Source organism: Gopherus evgoodei, chromosome 11 (assembly GCF_007399415.2).
Source record: "Gopherus evgoodei ecotype Sinaloan lineage chromosome 11, rGopEvg1_v1.p, whole genome shotgun sequence".
Taxonomy (NCBI): Eukaryota; Metazoa; Chordata; order Testudines; family Testudinidae; genus Gopherus; species Gopherus evgoodei.
The window spans coordinates 71,038,776-71,060,447 of record NC_044332.1 but is presented as its reverse complement, the minus strand read 5'-3'; the positions used below and the strand labels follow the sequence as shown (position 1 = coordinate 71,060,447).

Below are 21,672 nucleotides of genomic sequence, written 5' to 3'. Positions count from 1 at the left end.
CCCTTGTGTCCAGGCTGCTGCAGAGGCAGCACCGAGTACTGTACAAGAGGGTACTGATTTCAAACTCTGCAGTGCAAGTCCCTCTTGGAAGGAAGGTATGAGGAAGAACCTCTCTGCTGAAGACATACGTTACTAATGGCCAGATAGCTTGGTGCACAGCCCCAGTAGAATGTATCATTCATTGCTTTATGGGTTAGCTGAATCTAGTAGCACTTTCATAACCACTGTCAGTAGTGACTGAACATCACAGGGAGACATGCTTAGTAGAGCTGATCAGGAAGTTTTTTATTTTCCTGGGGAAAATTCTGACAAAATGAAAAAGGTTTTCAGTTTTCCTTGAGTTCTTTTCTTCAAAATTTTTGGGGTTTTCATTGAAAACATTTGGTTTGATTGTTTTTTGGCCAATAAGACAGTTTAATTTTTTTTTCCAGTTTTTGGCAACTGAAAAATTTCAGCTGGTTGGGCAAACATTTTTGCTTTTACTGAGACTTTTCTCCTGACCACCTAAATTTTTTCAGTTTTTGGCAACTGAAACAACATTGATTTTTCAATGAACAATTCAAAATGTTGTGTCGAAAAAGACATTTCTATAGAAACTTCCATGTAGATGAAAAAAACATTGTTTTAAAAAAATGATAACCAGCTCCAATATTTAGGCCTGATCTGCACTTAAATGTTTTGCTGAAATAGTCGTGTCTGTTAGGAGCGTAAAAAAAAAAAAAATCACACCCCTGACCAACATCAAAATGCAAGCACAAACACTAGTGTAAACACAGTTATACTGGCAAAAAAAATCCTTTTGCTAGTAAAACTTATTTCACTTGGAACTGGTATAAGCTATCCCGGCAAATGCACTGCCAGTATGAATTGCATGTCGACTTGCCAGTACAGCTACACTGTGCAGGCAAGGCCTAGTTTCCTTGGAAGAGGTCAAATCTTATGGAGCGGCCCCGCAGAGATTGCCTGCGAGTTCTAACAGTCAGTTCATAGGGGAGGAAGGGGGTGCAGTGGCAGTCAATTCTGGGGGAAATAAGGGGTTAAATTATATGAGGGTGGGAACCAGTAATCATAGAATGAATAGGTGGGCAACAGCCCAGGCTTAAATGTTGGTATCTGGCAGGCCATAACAATTGAAAGGTAAAAAGTGCATTAGGAGAGATTGAGAGGCTCATGTAAAATATCTGGTGCTGTATTTCTCCGGATTCATATGACACCATCATAAAATATGGCTTCCTTGCAGGTTCATTAATGCTTTGGACCAAGATGTCAACGTCACCATTGGCAGAGAGGAGATCATCAGTGTTAATAAGAACTACAGTGTTTCAAAATACACAACGTTAGAGAGGGGAAAGTAAGATTCCTTAACTCAGCTAAAGCCTACATCTGGATTTCATTCCCCCCTCTGGCTAGGTGGGGCTTCTCTCGGGCTGATACGAAGGTCCTTGAGCACCATCTCCCAGTTTGCTCACTACATTTGTAAAAGCAGACACGTCGGCCGAGTAGAGAGCAGGACAAGAGTCTTGTCCCATTCGGATAGACTTGGAGGGAAGCAGAGTTGTTATGCCACAGGGTGTCCAGCAGATCAAGGTCCCTTTGTGTGATCTGTAGTCAGATTAATTCAGCATCTGGTCAATGCCAAGACTAGCTCTTTCTCCAAGGCTGTTACTGCTTGGGATAGATGATTAAGATACAGTGAAGGGGGCAAATTCTGAAATCCATAATCTGGATTTCCATTACCCAAGTAAAGATGTAGCAGTTTGGCCCAGTATCTTACTTTAGCTATTGTAAGGGCCAAGTCAAGCAAACCCCTTGGAATGTGTCAAAAATACAGTGTGTGACTTTCTCCCACTTGCTCCAAATTCTTATTCCGTGTCGTCTGGGAAATGTCGGAGGAGAGAATGGGCAAGGCATCCAGAACTGGTGTGTGATTTGCTGGAGGCAGGGGAATTGTAGGGATGGTTATCTGTTAAACAGGACTATGGGAGAGCTGCACTGTGCCCCTGCTGAAGTGATGATAACAAGCGTGATTCTCTGTGGGGCTCAAGCTATAATCAGCACTGAGATGTCAGCACCATAGCCATTCATATGGCTGGGGCTTGGGAGAAGCCACGCTGGTATTTCAGCCTGTCTCTGCTGGGCTTCAGGTTTGGCAGCACTGTCTGAACTGAATACGCTGGTATTTCTAAGGTGCCCATCACTCTAACACCTGTTAGGTTCAAAAGAAGTTTGCACAACTCCCCCCTTCCTATGCACCCCTGCCCAAGAACTTTATTGCTGAGATTCAGCTGCCACTCTGGTAACTGCATCCAGCCCCTATGCATCTGAATGGAAATCTCACTTGTCCACAGCAAGACGAACACATCTGAAGGCAAGTCCTGTTCTTTTGAAAGCAAATGGTTAACTAGATTGTGGAGGTGGAGAGCTCATTTTCTTAAGAGAGCTGAAGACTCTATGGGCCCTTCTGAAGTGTCTGGTCCACAAACCTTGAAGGAGCGGGATTTAATTCTGAAGAAAAATAAACTTAGGAAATTAGGAGATCAGTGCCAGATGGAAGCAGAAATCATTAAAAAACGCCAGGAATTTAATGTACCATAAGCTGAATTTAACCAATACTCACAAAGTAGTCCTAAAAGGAAGGGAACTCAAAGCAATAGGAAAAACTCTAGAGCAGCCCATGGAGATTTATATGACTACAACTGTAGGCTAGTCAATCCCCCTAGTCCACTTCAGGAGTATTTTTAATGGCTCTGTTCTGTGCTCTTTGTCTATGAAACTAACCAGGAAATACTGTACTTTGTCCTTGTATCAAGATACAATGTACAATGCAAGACTGAAGCTACGGAAGTCACCCTGGATCTAGGCCTGCTTGACTTCGGAGCATCGTACACCATTGTTATAACTAACGTAAGTACACTTTTATTTTAACATATTGTTTCCATGCTGCATTCAGCCCGTATCTGTCACTGCTCTTGCTCTTCCACTGGCAACTGTTCCTTTGCCCTGGTAGTAATGGGGGAGTGGCCATTTAAAGGCATGAATTACATGTGGGTCAATGGGAGCTTGAGGAAGATTTTTGGTACCCACCCGTCTGAATTAATGCAGCCTGCAGCCATCCCACCACAAGCTGTCATCTTGTCAGATAAGGGGTAAGGCCTGGCAAGTACATTGGATGGGAACCCTGTAAGGAAAACCATGTGATCTACGAACTGCTCTTGGCAATTCCACTAAGCAACATTGTTTGCACTGAGTTAATACTGACCCAGCAAGTACTAGTGGGCTGCTGTGCTGATGGAAACACCATCTTTTGAATGAGGCATTCTGGTCTTGTCTATATGTGGTCACTGAAATACTATCCTAACGGAAACCCCTTGCCCACATCACTTTGCAGAAACGTTCTACCATGTCCCCAGACCTAAACTACCAATTTCTAGGTACCAATATGACATGTTTTGTGGATTTTAGATGGGGTTAGGGTGCAAAATGGTGAGTAAGATTGGAAAGACCTTGCTCTGTCCTTCCAGTCCTCATTTGGGGTCAAAGTAGTAAATTTGGGCTGTTACCAAGGAAAGCCTTTATTCTTAGCTGGTTTAGAGCAATGGAAAGGAAGAGTTTCATGAATAAAACACCCCTTGATGGGGTTTGAGCACCTTCTGAGCCATGTACGGTCAAATCCTTTTAACTGATGCCCTTGCTCAAATCTTCTGTTCTGTTCTGGTTGGCAAAGGCTAAGTATATAAATGTGATGAGATCAGTTACTATTTAAGCCTTTCCAGTGCACAGCCATACAGATAAACCAGGTCTGACAGGAAAACACTGCTCAGCTGTCCTCTCTGTCTCTGACCACAGTCTTGTGATTCGGATAGCAAAGTGCCGTTAACTACTCCCTGATAATAAAGTCTCCCTTTTGGATAATTAATAGGATCTGTCCATGTCTGGAAAGCCCAACGATCTAAAGAAAAAACTGCAACCACAAAATAACCAGCCGTGGCTAGAACGGGGTGTAGAATTCTAGAGGGAATAGACATACGCTGTCATCTTTATGAACAGGGATTTATGTAGCTAACCTATAAATGCTATCAGGAATCACACTCACCCAGTCCTTGAGAATATACTCTTAAGTCTGTCTCTGAACTCCAAGCATTCCAAAGTTTATGCATTAATCTTTGATATGCCAAGTGCCTCCTATCTGCATTTGCCACAATAAGCAGCATCATTTGCAAGGTATCTTTTTGCTCAGATAACTTTTACAATTTTGGTTACCTTAACAACCTCAGTCCGGTTCTACAAATCAGCAAATGGATCTTGGCCAATTTGTTTATCCTCTGCAAAGGGATGTTTTTCTTATCTCTGCAACTCATGTTATCAGTAGTGTGATTAAGTAAAATCGTTTTATAGTGTAAATAATCACGTTGGAATGAGCTGACTCAGATATATGCATAATGCTGCCCTCTGCTGGATGGAATCAGGACTGCTCAGATTCAGCTATGTATCATAGACCCTGACGCTAATGGTGTTTCTCCTTCATTTTAAATGGTAGAAGTCCGTGTTTTGGAGGCACGAGAATTTGGATTCTATTCCTATTGTCAGTGCTACACAGAAGAGTAACATCTGTGTAGCCCTAAGCAGACATAGATTTATTATGATATATTGGACCAGATCATCAGCTGTGTAAACTGGTGCAGCTGTATTGACTTGAATGGAGGGACACTGGCTAGCATTAGCTCAGGCCCAGCCCATTATTTTTAGAGTAGATGGTGCTCTTCCTAGACTGAGGCTACTGAACTGAAATTAGCCGTACTGTGCAGGGGCCGCCCGCCCCCCTCCGGTGGAGAGGAGACTCGTGAACTCTTCTGGGCTTGTTCAGCACTAATGAGGTGCACATACCTGTAAAGCTAGCTCTGCCTGCAGGGGAGAGGAGGGGGGAGTTTAAAAAGGAAAAACCTGCCACAGGAAGGGGGCGCTGAACAGTCAGAGACTACTGACCACGGAGAGAGATCAGCCAAGAGGAACACAGGTGCTGGTCTCACCGTTCCTGGAACTGCATGGACCAGCTGTAGAGCAGAATGCCCCAAGAGGAGGGGCTGGATGTAGACTTTAATTAAAGGCAATAGACCTGCTGAAAGCCCAAGCCCAAAGGGCTGACTTGTGAAAGACTGCCTAAGACTGCCACCTGTGCCTTCCTCTGCTTTCATCTGGATTCCCATCTCATAAGGCAAAGAGAGTATAAGAATGACCATACTGGATCAGACCAAAGGTCCATCTAGCCCAGTGTCCTGTGTTCCGACATGTGCGGCCAATGCCAGGTGCCCAAGAGGGAATGAACAGAACAGGTGATCATCAAGTGATCCTTCCCCTGAGAAAAAGTCTTTTCTGTTGTTGTTGTTGGTTTGTTTGTTTTGCTTAGAGAACCCCTTCTATTCTATGAATGGAGGTAGAGGGGACATAAACAACTTGAAGTGGGGGCTGGTGAGGACTCAGGGGAGCCCTAGCCCCTCCCACACACTTACTTTTATTTTTAAAATGTGCATTTAGGGGCTTTCTTATTTGTCAAAAGAGATTGCACCCCTTTGCACACAAAGACCAATTGTTTCCATGTATTCCCACAAGCCTATGGCACAGAACATAAATCAATGTGGCAATTTTTTGTTTACTTCCTATTTTTGCCCTCCATCAGTAAGGGGCCACTAACACAAAAGCCATGTGCTATAAACAAAGAGTTCTTGACCTACGTTATTAAGACCACCCCCTTTAATACTAAAAATGCAAGAGTCTCCCAAGCCCTTTGCTTGTTTATGCTCTTTCCTTATTTATATTTTTGTTTGCAGCATTTCCTTCAGCTTGGACATTGAAAATCAAGGATGTTCATTTCACTTTTGTTTATCCCCACAGTGATTGGCCAATATTGTACTAATGCATAAAAATAACGAACTAGCCCCAAGAATTTCAGCAGCTCTTCAAGTAGATTGGTATTGAGGGAAGCCACAGGTGGCTGGAGGGATGGCCAGTCATGACCTAACCAATTGGGACAAAGCCTGACATTCTCACTCAGTTTCTTCAAAAAGGAGTTTAGCTTGAGTTATGACCAAGTGGAGGCTTTGGAATCTGGCCCCACTGTTTGCTCCTTCCTATCAGAATGAGGGAATGAGTAACACCTTGCAGGAGTACCAGGTTGGACAATGGATTCAGCTCATGGTTGTGCTCGTGGTATACGAGGCCCTCAAGAATTGTTGTCCAAGGTACTTGAATGATCGTCACTCATACGTTGTCCTTTCTGGGCTGTCCACGTTCATCTCTATTGCTCTGTCTCCAAGCGGACAGGGATGGGGCAGGGGATGCTCAGTTCAGGGGCTCCATCTATCAGACTCTATCGCTGACCACAGTCCTGCTGTGGCTGTCTCTTAAGGCTCCATGCAAGGCCTTCCCATCTGTCTGAGGTCATCTTTGACCTTCCTGACCTCTCCATTTTACCATCTCTTCCCCTCTGGGCAAAAGTTTTTTTTCTGTAGACTCAGTGGCCATTTCTCTCTAGGCCCAGCTCAGTTCTAATTATTACTATGAATTGTACAGCACTCAGATCCCCTGTGATGGGTGCTGCATAAATAAATGAACTACACGCCATGTATGGCATGTTAGCACGGTTGAACTGTAAGATGTAAATCGCTAGAGACGGTGTCTCCATCTGGCTTTCATCAATCTCCAGTTATTTTAAGGGGTTAGTGATATTTCTTTGGGGTCTAGTGAGCACAGAAATTCTTCTCCCCCCTTTCAGCCTTCTAAATACACTCTCTCGATTTGCCTCCCTTTAGGGTGATTAAGTGCATCTTCTGCAGGTTTCTGTTCTACATAATATCCTTCCTGAAAGCAGAGTTTGCTGTTGACTTTAAGTCAATGTAGCCCAGTGTTTTCTTGGCTACCACTCAGATTTTTCTCTCTCTGAATTGGAGCAGATTTTACTGAAATCTAGGAAAATAAAATAAAAGCATTGTAAATGAATTTACAATAAACCATATGGGTCCGTCTGGCAGAGGTTTAGAACAATAATCCTCTCTTGGATCTGTGCAGCGGATTGTGATTCCAGTATCTTGCACTCCTGACTTGCCCAGAATTTTGCTAGTAGAGAGGAAGAGCACAGTTCAGATCCACCTAGTGAGTTCAAGGGCAGGATTTTGCGTCAATCTTTAAAGGAAAACCCGTTTTTGGTAAATTCTGCATGGAAGCCAACGTAATATAGATCTCACACTTCAGCAGCTAATCAATGTGACTTTTTATTTTCTCACTTAGACTTCTGCAAACACGATTGAAGCATGGAAGACAGAAGATATCATGGCCAACAATGTCCATATTGCTTGGCAATTGCCACAGTACCTGTTAATATCAGCCGGGGAAGTGATGTTCTCCATTACGGGATTAGCATTCTCTTATTCTCAGGTATTGCACTTGGAATTGATGGTTTGTAGTTTAGAATCCATTAGTCTTGACTCTTTTTTTTCTTCTTCTATTCCTGCCTTTGCCACTGAGTTGTAACAGGGCCTTGGGCATGACACTTAGTGGTAACATCTCTGTGCTTCAGTTTAAAGTGGGGATAGTGATGTGTCTATCTCACAGAAGGGGTGTGAAGCTAAATTCAGTTAAGTGTTGAAAGTGCCTTGAGACCCTTGGAAGAAGAATGCTTTAGGAAGGCAAAATATTACTTGATTGCAGTTATAAGAAATTGGGATTGTGAGGCAGACTTGGGGAAATGGTTAATGTAGATGGTCCAAATTCTGCTCTAAACTATACTCAGGCAACCTCCCATCAAGTCAGGACTGAAACAACAAGCAGAATTTGGGTCAGTCACTTTTCAAGGGGAAGGACCCAAATGCCATAGCATCAGTTTCCCCCAAGATGATTTTCTTCTTCTCATTTTGGTGCATATTTTATAGAGACAGCAGCCAAAATGTAACATGAATGACTCTATTCACTGCTAGTGCAAGTTGGTGCAGCTCTATTGACTCCAATGGACACCAGCAGATAATTTGACCTGTTATCTAGAAGTCAAATGATCCCTTGCTGCTACTCATATGTAAGCCCACTGCATTTACAGCTGTGCACACCTCATGCCATTATTGGGGTTACACAGGTGTAATGCAAGGGAAATTTGGGCTCTAAAAGCTTACTATTTAACTCTTTCCTATATTTTCAGTTGGATTCTCACTAGAGAAATGGGGGTGGTCCTTGGATGTAGAAATAGTGAAATACTGAGGAGGAGTAAGAAGATATACCTACCCTAGGCTCTGTGTACAGCATTGGAGCCCAGGTTTAGTGTCTCCAAATTAAAAAGGGTGTTGTAAATTTTAAGAGGGTTCAAGAAAAAGCTACAAGAAAACTTGTCTTGCAATGAGAGACTAAAGGAACTCAGAGAAGCTTAGTGAAGAGAAGGCAAGAGGAGACTTGAGCATGGTCAATAGGTGCTTATATGGAGAGAAGGTATCTGCTACCAGAGAGCTAATCTAGCAGAAAAGGGCATAACAAGATCCATTCATCTGGATGTTGAAGTTAGACAAAGTTACACTGGGAATATGGTACACATTTTTAACTGTGAAGATAATTAACCATTGGGACAGTTTATGAAGGGATGTGGTAAATTCTCCATCAGTTGGGAGACTTTTAGTCATGACTGGGTCTCTTTCAGCTCTGACCCAACCACAAGGTATTGGGCTAGAGCGGTTGAATTGATTGGGTTGAATTCTATGGCTGGCCTGTGCTATGCAGGGGGTCAGACTAGATGATCATTTCTGGCCTTAAAATGTATGACTCTATGGGGCTTGCAGCAGTGGCGCTAGCAGGGGCACAGGTCTGTCCCAGACATGTCTCCTTTATCCTGACACACCCCATCCTGGACCCAGTCTACACACATCCTGGAAAGCCCCTGTGCTCGTGACCCAGGCGCTGTGTTAGACCAGAGGTGTGGCTCTGCTTGGAGGAATGGGGGACAATTAAGTGTGCAGCCCCTTGGTAATCACCTTGCAGCCATGGGCCAGGCAGAAAGTGGCCATGGTAGAGAAGAAAATTCCTCCCACCTCAGTCCTGTTTCTCTCTGTAGAGCACCCACCCCTCCACACACCTGTAAGCCAGGAAATAACAGGGAAGGAAAGCAGCTGAACACGAAAACCAAGAAAACCCACTTATCAGGCCTTTGCATTGTTATTTTCAGGCTCCCGTCAGCATGAAATCAGTGCTCCAGGCAGGCTGGCTGCTCACCGTGGCCTTTGGAAATGTCATTGTGCTCATTGTTGCCCAAGCAGCGCTGCTGGAGCAGGTATGACTTTGAATGTTACTGACCGCGTTCGAACCGAGGTCATGACATTGGCAGAATCCTAAGACCGGCTCTCTGCTAGCAAAGCATTTGGTAGATTTAGGGCCCAATTATTTTCTTTCCAAGCACTCAGCAGCCTCATTGGCCGCAGCGGGAGCAAGGGGTTCTCTGCACCCCCGCAAATCAGGCAGTTCAAATTGGAGACGGGCTGAGGCTGCACTGTTATTTAATTGTTCAGTAGCGGCTGGTGCTCAGATCAAGCGGTGTTGCTGGAGCAGAGGCAGCAGGGAGCTGTGCGGAATGTTGTATATACCCTGCCTCTGTGGGCCTGAGCTGCAGTAGCCTCCCAGAAGTCTGTTAATCCCTGTCTTTTGCCTTGGCTGCCTGTACTCCACTGGAGGCAGCCAAGCATCCTGCAGCCTCTCGGGTTTGTGCAGCTGTCTCTAGCTCCACCAGGAGATCTCTAGTGGTAGCAAAGGGTACTGCAACCTTCAGAACACTCGTCACACAACACATCTGTGTCATTATTGGTCAGGCTGAGCTCCATTAGTCCCCAAGGGGTAGCTGTCCCTGTTGGTCTGAATCAGTCAGGGTTGGATTTGGATATGGTTTTCTGCAGACTGTCCGTATTCTCGGAGGGCTTGCAGAAAAGGTTCTGGCTGGGGTTGATTTAAGTTAAAATTTAACACTAAATTCAAATACACAGGAACAGAATAGATTTTTGCCTAGCCCATAAGCTGTTAGAGTGTATTCCCATTCATTGAAAAGGGGGGAAGCAGATAGGGCACACTCAGAGTGGATTCTGAGGAGAAGCCCTAATTAAACTAATTTGATTGGTCCAATTAGTTTGATCTATAATCCATCTGTTTATAATTAGCATGGTATATGTAAGGCAGACTTCTAAGTGGCTTACAAGAAAAGTCACTCATGACTTCCACCATGAGCACTCCTGGAAGTCAAGGTACTGTTTTTAAGGAGCCACTTTAAAATGAAGTGTGATGCCCTTCGTGTTAGGTACAGAGTCCTCAGAGTTGTTCTTCTTCTTCTCCAGTGGGCTGAGTTTGTCTTGTTCGCTTGCCTCCTCTTTGCCGTGTGTATCATTTTCTCCATCATGGGATATTTCTACATTAGCGTGGATCCCGAAGACCTAACAAAAAAAGAAGACGAGAAAGAGATGCCCAGTAACGGAAACGTGATTAGCCTCGTTCCCCAGAAAACAAAGCTATAACGTGACTGTGGGTTGGGCTGGTTGCTTTTTTTAAACAGAGCACATTAAGACGAAGGAGGTTTGGGAACGGGGATGGGGTTTTTTGCATTCTGGCCTCTCACTCAAAATGTATCTTTCTGCTAAGTTGAAAAAAATTCCCCTTTTCCCCAAACAAGGGGTCTGAAAATTTGTATAAAACTGCCTGGGAAAGCTCCCCTAGTATTAAAGGCACTATTACAAATAAATACAATGTAATTTTAAATCTGCCCACCCTTTATAGCCAGGAAATTATTTTCTGTGACTTGGCTTTAAATATATATTTAGCAGCAGAGGGAAGCCTGTACACTGGACTTTGAGACAACACCGCTGATTTATGTAAGTATTTGGAAGAACAGGATGGAATTTACTGAAGAACAATTTGGTGGAATGATTGGTAGGAGGTTTCCGTGTCATCAGTAAGGTTGGGAAGAGTTATGTATAATCATGGAAGATTTCATCATGTGATTTTTTTTCTGGGCATTTTGCTTCCATTGTTACATATTACTAGGGGTCTTGATTTATGGTTTCTACCTCCAGATCCACATGTAATAACGGGCAATGAAATGTTGCAGGACAAAATGTCCCTCAAAAACTACCCTACAAGATGTGCACACTGCCATCTGTCTGTCCCATCCAGCGTTTCTCAACCCATGGGTCACAACCTAGAATGTATGAAACTTTAAAAATAGATGATATTTTGCATACAATTAAAATAGATGGCTCTTGTGCTTCGCCGTATGTTAATGCTGTGCATACTAATAAAGTTATTTGAACATGCGGGTGCCACCCATTAGCCAATCGGATGCAAAGAGTTATGGGAAAGAGTGCACTGGGGAACAGCTTTCTTCCACCTCAGCCCCCACAGCTGACTGCCTCCGGAAGGGATGTGGTAGACACTATTGGCCCAGCCGCCTATTTCTGCCATGTGCATGGTGTTGACAACAGGAGGCGCTACTACCACTGAAATGGAGTGTTGCCGCGGTGGAGCAGATTACTGTCATACCAGTGAGAAAGGTCCACAGTTATTCTTTTCAATGCACAGCAGTTTATTGAGAAGGAATTACACAAGCGGTAAAGGGTTAGATCAAGCACATAACTCCTATGTTAGACATTCAGAGCTAGACATTCCCCTTAACGAGTCTCTTTCACAAACATACACAAACAGGCCCTGCACTAGCTTCATGCAGATCCTGCTTGGCAAACAGAGAAGGTGGTTACAAATTTTATGGATGGCTTCTTCCTTCCAGGTCTGTTCTTCTCAGCCCTCTGGTCTGTCTCGGATTCCCTCAAGGCAAGGGCTTGGCTGCCTTGACACCCCTCTGGTCACAATACTACTCGAGCCCATGGAGCAGAGTTTTGGCTACTCTATCTAGCAGCATTGCTTCTTTAAGTGTTAATTAAGGAATCCCAACAGTAATTTAATTTGCTTGATTTTTATACTCTTTTTCCTCAAAGGAGTCACATGTCTTAAAAGCATGCCCAGTGGGTGTGTGGTTACTAATTTTTACCTAATTAGTATTTTTAGGAGGATACTTCAGTGTGGTGCCAACTGAACATTATCCCACATTCACTCCCTTATCAGTAATTCACTTCAGCCCCGTGCATGATGTCCTTCAACAGGGTCAAGGTGCCCTGGTGAGCCCATGCTCCACTCCGGATGTTCTACACGTGTTGTTTGTTTTCAAGTGGACATATTTGCTGAATCAAAGATCAGTGTTGATCATACACGCAGCATGGAGGCAGTCAGTTTCACCTCTGCCATCTGCCTGATGCTAAGAGAAGGATTCTGCTCCCAGAATCCTCTTTCGCAGTTCAGTCATGTCAAGTCATGTTCTCACACCTTTCATTCAGTATGACCACACCAATTTGGCACCACCCCAACACATGATGGCCTCTGCTAGTGCCCAGCTGCCTTGCAAGCGGCTTGCTACTCAGAGGATATGTAGGATTGCCGGGTGTCCGGTCGAAAAGGGAATCTGGCAGCGTCCGGTCAACACAGCTGACTGGATACTAAAGTCTGGTTGGCCACAGTGACCAGCCTCCACCACTGGAGAGGCGGGAAGAGCAAGATCTGTGCCTGGAGCCACGTGGAAGGGCTGCTCTGTGCTCAGCTGCTGACACCTGACAGAGAGCAGTGGCTGGCTTCTGGACCGGGCTCCGAGAAGTAGGTGCCGCTGCCTTGGGTAGCATCCTATCTGCCCCCTCCTGCTGTGCCCTGATTGCTCTGGCCCTGGCCCCTCGCTACGGGAACTGACCCCTTTCCAACCCCTGGCCCCTTGCTCTGAGGACCAACCCCCCCACACCCTGCTATGGCCCAATTGGGCAAGTGGGCAGGCTCTGTGTCAGCTCCTCCCAGTCTGGCTCTGCAGGCAGCAGGTAAGTCCCGGGAGAGAGGAGAGTGAGCGGGCTGGGGGTGGGATAGCGAGCGATGGAGAGAAAGGAGTGAGCGGGGGGCAGGACCTCAGGGGAAGAGGCGGGGCTGGGATGGGACCTTGAGGGAAGAGGAAGGGCAGGGGGCATGGCAAGGGTGTTTGGTTTTCAGCAATTAGAAAGTTAGCAACCCAAAGGACATGTGGCGACACCCGTGAGGGGAGGCAGGTGTGAGAGCAGGAGATGGAGATCTGCAGGCAAGGAAAGCAAGTGCAGTCTGGCAGGAGGGAGCTTCATGGGTCTCCTACCCAGCCCCAGTAACTGTCAGCACCCCACCTTCATCACCCAGCCCTGGGCTGCAGCAGCTCCGAGAGGGAAAATGCTCCTGAGCAGCCCCTTCCTGACCTGGGGCAACTGGTAAACACAGTGGGAGAGAAAGGGGGATTATTCCTGCCTCACAAAGCAGTGGCAGATACTGGAATCCTGGGGGACTGGAGTCCAAGGGGAGCTGGGAGAAGGTGAGAGTCCCCAGTGGATGCTCTTACAGCCAGTGCACCTGGCATTCTGCAAGTGTCTGGGCCCTGCGGCGCTCTGCGTGTGCCCATGCAAACTTGTCCAGTGCACTGGGCACCTGCAGTGAGGCAGGGGCTGGCTGTGCACATTTTGGCTCTGCTGGTAGTGCCATAGGGCTCGCTTAGGACCAGGGGCAGAGCATGCCGCATTAGGCCTTTCCTGAGAAGTTGGCACAGTTGGGCAGCTGGGCACAGCGCCCTGCAGAGTGCTGGGGGCAACAGGGGGCAGAGGTAGAGGCTCCAGGACTGCGCTCCTCTGCAGGCAGGTACCATGCTCCTGGAGAGGCTGCACAGAGCACCAAGCAATGGGTGAGGAATAAAGGGGGAGGCTACAGCCATTGCAGGGTCCGTGACAGGGCTAAGGCTGGGTGCAGGCGGGAGGGATTTATGGTGCCGTGTAGAGAGTAATAAATATTTGGGGGCCAAAATACTTGCGTATTTTCTACTTACGCTATTTACTGCATTGGGACTGGCCATCAATGTTTACAAATGAGTCCTGGTCCAAAAAAAAGTTGAGAACCACTAGTCTAATTTGTCTCATGTACAGAGTTTATAGTGGGCTTTGCAGACTCATGAACTATTTTAATAAGCTACAATTAAAGAACTGATTATGTTTTAATCCATAGATCCAGACTCCTTGCTAAAGTAATAAAACCTTACCGGGCATTTGGTATTACATTATACCTTTGCGATTTCAGGTTAGGATATAGCTGTTTTGAAACATCCCATCCTAGGCTTCAGTTGTTCCCCAAGGGGAGAAATGTTGCAGCAATTTCTGTAAAATTCCAGGCATCCTGCGGAGGGTTAAACAAGGATACTTTATTATCCTATTCAGTTTTCAGCCTAGCAAGGCAGAATACTGCATCAGTGATTTATTTTGCTCACTTTGCTCTCTTTTTAACTTCATCAAAGGTGTGTCTTCTCTTTTGTTCCTCAGCACCAGATTCTGGAAATAGCTATTTTAGCAGAACTGTGATATAATTCTCCAATTTTTCTAGTTTGTATAAGGATGAGATTTGTTGCTCTGGCCAGAAAGAAGCTCATAATTATTGGTCTAGCAAAACTGCCAGGGAGGTGCCCTCCCTCATCTGTGCCCCCCCATTTACCCAGACTCTTTCCGTGTGCTGTCTCATTTGGCAAGGGCGTATCACGGCTTTTTAGCTGTAACAGTGCTCTCAGCACATTTTCTTAAAATAATTGCAGATGAGGCAGATTTATAGTGAATAGACTTTTAAAAAGACTTTCATCTTTCAAATGATGCAGAAGTCAGGCCTTGATCGTATGTGGTCATTGTGGCCCTAATTCAAGAAAGCACTGAAAACACATGCTTAATTCCAGTCCTATTCTGGACAGCCCTTAGGCACATGCTTAACTTTGATATGCTTAAGAGCTGTGTTAAATAGGGATGCTGTCCAGAATCAGGGCCTGCCAATCCCATGGCACTTTTCATGAGAGATGACCAAATTACTTAGTTTCCAGATAATTGCATTCTGCTTCCCTGCATTTCTTCTGCAGTTTCAGTTGGGTATGATGTTTGCCTTCAGTTCCTGTCCTAAACCATTGCATAGTTGCAATGGTTCTGTATATGTTTTGGCTAATGTTCTGTGTGCTGTTGAACAACTGCTGGGTTCCACCCCAGAGGAAGCTACATCTCACTGGGGAGTAAAGGATATACAAGACCATCTATTAGGTCACCCAGCCCACTCTTCAGAGCCCAGTTCAGGATTATGCCCTTTGCTTCTTTTCATATTATTCTCCTCTTGCCATGACTCTGTTGGTTCTTTCCCCTCAAGGCAGTCTTCTTGCTTTCCTAATCCTTTTTCATGATACACTGAGAATCAGCTCAGCAGCTGCTGAAGTGCTCTGCTATGATGCTGTTTGACTCGCTTCCAAAATGAAGCACTAATAAACGGACCTTCCTCCTCCTCCTCTCCCCTTTCCCTCTGAAAAGCGGTAGAATGAAGGGCAAGCTCCAGCAACACCAAGTAGACTCAAGTTGAAATTATTGGAGCATTTAAATTTTTATAAGCTTTGAGTCTGGAAGCAGTTTGGGGTTTCAGGGCTTGTGCAGAATAAAAAGCAATTGCAAATTATTGGAGCGCTTTCCTAGGGAAGCCATCAGCAGGCTGCGCACTGACAACTGATTTGTAAGAGGAAGAGTCTAGTGGCCAAATGAGGCTTTCTTAAAAGCCACATCTCCTCCAAAATCTCCTTTTTCAAATGTTTTTAGCTCATTGGCAGCATTAGCAGAGGATGTCGCACACTCTGACTTCAAATTACAGGCATCATTCCAAACTCATAAAAGATCCATTTAACATGTGATATGAATCTGTAAATTTCAGATGCCATATTGCACCATTCCAAACTTCTTTATGTACCAAGCCATGATGATAAAATTAGGGCAAAATAATCAGTTGTTCATTGTTTTTGCATCAATAAAATTACTGTAGACTCATGAAATGATACAATAAACCACTTGTACTAACCCGGGCCTGATCCTGCAGACCCAGCAGGGTTTATTTGTATAAATTGGAACAATCCAGGAGGGGAAAAGGTATGCAACATCCAGCAGTCAACATTGCATGGCTCCAGTTTTACATCAGTATAACCCCAGTAAGGCCCTCGGTCTCCCTAAAAAGCATTAAGGGTCAAAGATTTAAGGCCCAGTTCTGCATGATGTTTAGCACCTTCCCACTCCCAGAAATCAAGTTGAATTGTATTTTGATTTCAGTGAGAGTTGAGGGAGCTCAGCTTGCTGGTCACACATGGAAAACAAACCCAGTCCATTTCTAGTGCTCAGGAGCTAGAGCTGATCTGGATTAGTTTCCAACCCAGGAGACAAAGGCTATGAGATCTGCAGAAAGGTTCCTGAAGAAATGGTTCTGCAGCGTTAATGCAGTGAACCAGAAAGTCACTCACTTAAGTTAAAATGCAACAATTTTAATGCATCAAATGTGAAAATGAATGATACACTCAATACAGCAGCTCCTGTGTTAGTTGGATACTAAATGTCCCCTCCAGGCTAGGCCTGGGAGACAGAGTGGGATTGTGAGAGAAGCACATTTGCTGGATGGTTCTGCTAAAATGATCTGCTGTCAGAAAGCTGATGGGGTTGATATTGAATGGCCATCTTTAGGTTTCAGGGTTAACATCCAATTGAGATATAACGGTATTTTCCTCCTCTTCACATTCACAAGTTTATCGTCACAATCACGAGAAACTTTTTTAAACGGAAGCTTAAATCAGGCAGCACAGTTCCATGGCAACTGCCATGGCTGCTAATTGTGGAATACACATGCCTTGCATTTCATGTGCACAACAGTCACTGTTTTTAAATGATTTCAACAGCAGTGCTATGGGCTTGTCTTCATGGCAACAGGCAGCTCGATGTAGTGTGCTCAAACTACTGTACTCGCTAGCCTAGTGCAAACGAGAGTGACCACACTTCAAAACAACATTGGAGTTACACAGAGTCATTGGCTTAGCACCACAGAGTCATTGGATTACATACTGAGAAGTTGTGTAACTTGAGCTGCTGCATCTCCACTGCATTACTAGCTCAAGCTTCAGCAGCACTCAAGCTGCAACCCAAGCCCCAGTACCCCCACAATGGGACAGCTAGCCCAAGAATAAAGCGCCACTTAACCTGAGCTAGAGAGTTTTGTGTGTGGATGGGAGTTACAGCAGTGGTAAAATTCGAGGTATCACTTGAGCTACCCATGCTATGAAGACACTCTGTGAGCTTTCTTGGTTCCTGATGTGGAATAGTTTGGCCAGAACTTTCTATGCTGATCACCAGATTTTCAAATGTTCATAGCAGTAACACTGAGATGCCCTGGATGCAAACTACTGGATGAGGCGCTCTTTTGAGGTGCTGGCCTGCATTAACTTCTGGGGAAGGAGTGGGCTATTTCTCTGAGAATGTCTGAGTCTTCGGGAAGGTTTTCATCATATCAAAGATCCCTATTGATTAAAGACCATTAACTGTTCTGCCACTTTGAACTGCCAGAGATGTGCTTTCCCGCATGCATTCCAGAGTTGCAAACGTAGTGAGCCTGCTTGAATAACCATAGGCATTTGTTAAAAAAAGATTCTTCTAAAAAATAAGATACTCGTAACTAAACTAGATTAATAATAATGGTAACATCACTTGATTATTGAAGCAAACCAGCCATTTCCTAATGCGGGCACCTAAATTCATCTCTCTTGCAAGTGCTTCCCAAATGAATAATGCAGAATCCTGTCTCATGCTTTGCTTTGACAAGGGCTCGCAGTGTATTACAGAACTTACAGGAAATAAAACAATCACCGTGCTAAGAAAAAATTGCTCATTCCCAGCCTGCTGGGAGCATTACACGCCTGGCTCAGCTGATCAACATGGAAAAGAACCAACGCTATGCCTTCTGAGGGCATTCTTAAAGAGACACTCTCTTGGTTGCTGGCCGGTCTAGGACTGTCAGCTTTACTTCATAGCCTTAGTATGCAAAAGGCTGTCAGACTCTGAAACGAAGGATATAGTCCACTCAAAACAAGATGTCCTAAATTCCTGCTGAGTACACTTGTGTAACTGAAAGGAGAATTTGGCCCAGAGTTTTTAAAAGAAACGACTAAAACAAACCCCCTCAGAAATAAGAATTCCTAGTACACATGATGCTCCCTTTCCCCATCAGACCATTAGAGCCCGGTGTTCTTCCGCATGAAATTACCCATTCACATAACCATTAAACCAGTTAAATTCTTCTCTTTGTTATACCAGTGTGCACTAGTCTCACTGGGGTTGCATCACTCAGAGCAGAATATATCTTGGGTGCTCGAACATTGCTGTATTTGCCCCTCCTTCCTTTTTTCACTGGATGATAACTTTTCTCTATCTTTCTTGCCTGGGTTCTGATTCTCCTGAGTTTTTTCCCCCTCTATGTGTTGTAGATCTCTCTTACGAGTTGATTGTTCACTCCTTGGGAGTCTTATTCTTCATTAGTTTGACTGCTCTCCTGATTTTTATTAATGGTGACATCCATCCCCATGTTTATTTCATCTCTTCAATCTCCTCTATTGTTCTGGGCTTCTCATCTGGTTCCCCCTGGTTCACGCTGTCAAACTACTGACACTTCAATCTTCTTAGTCATGGATTCTCATTATTGCCCCTTGTGCTCTCTCAATCTCAGTCTAAGCACACTCATGCCACAGAACCTTAAACAGAGTAAACTAAGCAAATTGTTACAGCCAGGGTAGTCTTCAAAGGCACTGTCTTCATCAAAGAGTGAGATTCAGCTAGGTTCCTTTGAGAAACAGATCTGATGAGCCAGTTTGTACTGTGTATGTGGTATTATACATCTCGTGGGGAGTGGGATTAAACATCAAAAGACAATGAGCTGTAGTTTATTTAGAGAGCTAGCAAGAGATTTCTAGAACTCAGTAGTAACTTATTTGTCTGAACAAAATAAAACCCCAAGCCTATAAGGTGCTGAGCAACTTTCTGCAAATTACTACATGCCTACAACTCCCAGAGACATCTAGGGTGGCATTTGTAAACTGGATCTCTCGCAGTTTGATTTGTGTGAGTAAAGACCAGGGCCGGCTCTAGCCATTTCGCTGCCCCAAGCATGGCGGGACACCGCGGGGGGCGCTCTGCCGCTCGCCGGTCCAGCGGGACCAGCGGACCCTCCGTAGGCATGCCTGTGGGAGGTCTACCAGAGCCACCTGCCGCCCTCCCAGCAACCGGCAGAGCTCCCCCCGCGGCATGCCGCTCCAAGCACGCGCTTGGCGCCCTGGGGCCTGGAGCCGGCCCTGGTAAAGACCATGCTACAGATGCAGCTGCCATTTTAGGTTCAGATGCAGCCCCTTACAGGAGAGACAAACACGTGTTCTTTCTCATGCAGACCTTCCTTTTTCCTCTTTTGTTGTTCTAATATACAGTAAAGGGCAGTTAAACTGAAAGCCTCTGCTTGCCCATGGCATATGGAAAAGCATAACAAGTAGGCACTCAGCACTAGGGTGACCAGACATCCCGATAAAATCGGGACCGTCCCGATATTTGGGTGGTTGTCCCGCATCCCGACCCAATCCTTGGTCGGGACACAATTTGTCCTGATATTTCTCGTCTTTTTTTTTTCTTTTGCTCTGCAGGCAGCACTCGGCCTTTTTTTTTTTTTCCACTCCGCTGGCAGACCCTCCCCTCCATGTGTCCCAATATTTTCTTCATCTCATCTGGTCACCCTACTCAGCACTTGCAGGATGGTTTCAGAGCTTGATTATAAAATATAGAGCCAGTCCAGCAGGCCCTGTTCAGATAAAAGTCCTGGGAGAAGTCAATGTTAACTTGCAATATTGGGCTGTGTATTGGAAATGATCATTGTACTGTGTAAAAGTGCAAGTCAGGTGTCCTGATCTATTGATATTCAGTTATTGTATTAGACTTTAAATTGAACTGAGTCTTTTGAACCTGCTTTCACATCCATAGAGTCATCGCTTTTAAGTCCAGGAGGGACCATTGTGATTTAAGGCCAATTTGCATCTTTGCTAAACTCTAACCAATTCATAATCTAAACCGGCTAGCTCAGTGTAAGCTACAAATATTTGAGACTTCTCATCCTGCAGTCCCATGGCCTGATTTCCATTAACTTCAATGGGCTCTGAATCTGGCCCCCTGATACAAAGAAAACTGAATACAGTGGGGACATTGCCTCCTCTATGGCTGCAGGCTCTGAGCTGGAAGGTGGATGCTGATTGCAGTAAGGCAGTTTTTTTTTCATAATTTCTTTTGAGGAGCATATATTCTGCATTTTAATTACAGCTCTTAGGCTATAAGGAAATAGCTTGAGCTGCAATTGATCTTGTTTTTCAGCCAGGAAACTTGTTTTTCATCTATTATAATAATAAATGTGCTGCTGATAATGGCTTAGGTGTAATACTGTGCGGCTTTGTCGTGTGTATTGGTTCTGGAACACCAGGATTTTCTTATTATGCATTATTGATTTGACGGTTTGCAAATATTTAACAAACAAATTATCAGGCTTGCTTTTCCCCCTCCCCCTGGCGTTTTGGTTTGAAATCTCAATCTTTTTGACAGCCAGAGCAGGGATTAGTAATTATTTTGTTTAAAACATAATTTTGTTGCAGATAATTTTGTCCTCTGTGCTTACAGAAACAATGTGAATAAAGACCATTGGAAACTTAAATTAAATCCATCCTGGGAGCAACTTTTTCACCTGTATAGTCCCTTTGAATCTTCCAATCAAAATTCTTATTTGCTTGCTAAAGTGTTTAGTCTCTTTCTTTATTCCTTTTATTTATATGAGAACATTAACATTATGATCCTGCAAACAGATCCATTTTTTCCTTCTCACCCTGTGTTTGTCTAGTTTGTGGAGATCGTAAATTCGTCATATATGGATTGTCTGATACTGTGTTTATGTACAGCACCTGTAACAGGACTGCTACATAAAGGAGATGTCTGTAAATACTGGTTAGTTAATAGATAAGGTGTCAATAGATGGTGTCATCTCTCTGGGATTTGTGGGGCGCTAAAGCTTCTTATTTTGGTGCACTGGAAATGGCTTTCTCTGTACATGCAGCTCTTAACATGGTAAGAGCCTCACCTCTGTACACTCAAGAAAGGGCTTGAGAGGCCTTAAGAGCAATATGTCCAACTGTGGGAGGATTTCTCCTGCTTAAGAGCTTGAGCAGTGTTCTGACTGCTTAGAAATGAGCTCTAGCCTCTCTGGGAGCCTATTACCCCCAATTCCAAGTTCATGTCTAGTTATGGTGATTCCCCAAGTGTCACTACAGAGGTGGCTCTAGCTTTTTTGCCATCCCAAGCACGGCAGTCAGGCTGCCTTCGGCGGCTTGTCTGCAGGAGGTCCCCAGTCCCGTGGTTTCGGTGGCTTGCCTGTGAGAGGTCCGCTGGTCCCATGGCTTTGGTGTACCTGCCGCAGAATTGCCGCCGAATCCGTGGAACCAGCAGACCTCCCACAGGCAAGCCTCACAGAGGTTTTTGGTTTTTTTGCTTGGGGCGGCAAAAAACCAGAGCTGGCCCTGGATGGGGCTAAGGGCTTCTGCCAGAGACAACTGGCACCTGCCGAGAGTGGGGGAGGCCCACAATTTAAAGGTTTAGCCCCCCAACAGCTTGAGTCATGCCCCTGCTCTTACCCTGAGGGAGGCTTGCAGCTCCCAGGTGTTAGCTCTGCGTG

General features: G+C 44.9%; 1 protein-coding gene across 2 annotated transcripts in view; it reads left to right on the top strand.

Annotated features, from left to right (window-relative positions):
* SLC15A2 (solute carrier family 15 member 2) overlaps positions 1 to 11,318 on the top strand; it is a 59,813-nt gene extending 48,495 nt beyond the window's left edge. For both annotated transcript variants that reach the window (XM_030580773.1, XM_030580772.1), the window contains 5 exons: positions 1,241 to 1,351; positions 2,811 to 2,904; positions 7,282 to 7,428; positions 9,194 to 9,298; positions 10,347 to 11,318. In XM_030580773.1, coding sequence (XP_030436633.1) covers positions 1,241 to 1,351; positions 2,811 to 2,904; positions 7,282 to 7,428; positions 9,194 to 9,298; positions 10,347 to 10,523 — 634 coding nt within the window. In that variant the 3' untranslated portion in view covers positions 10,524 to 11,318. The remainder of the gene's footprint in view (positions 1 to 1,240; positions 1,352 to 2,810; positions 2,905 to 7,281; positions 7,429 to 9,193; positions 9,299 to 10,346) is intronic.
* The last annotated feature ends 10,354 nt before the right edge of the window (positions 11,319 to 21,672 follow it).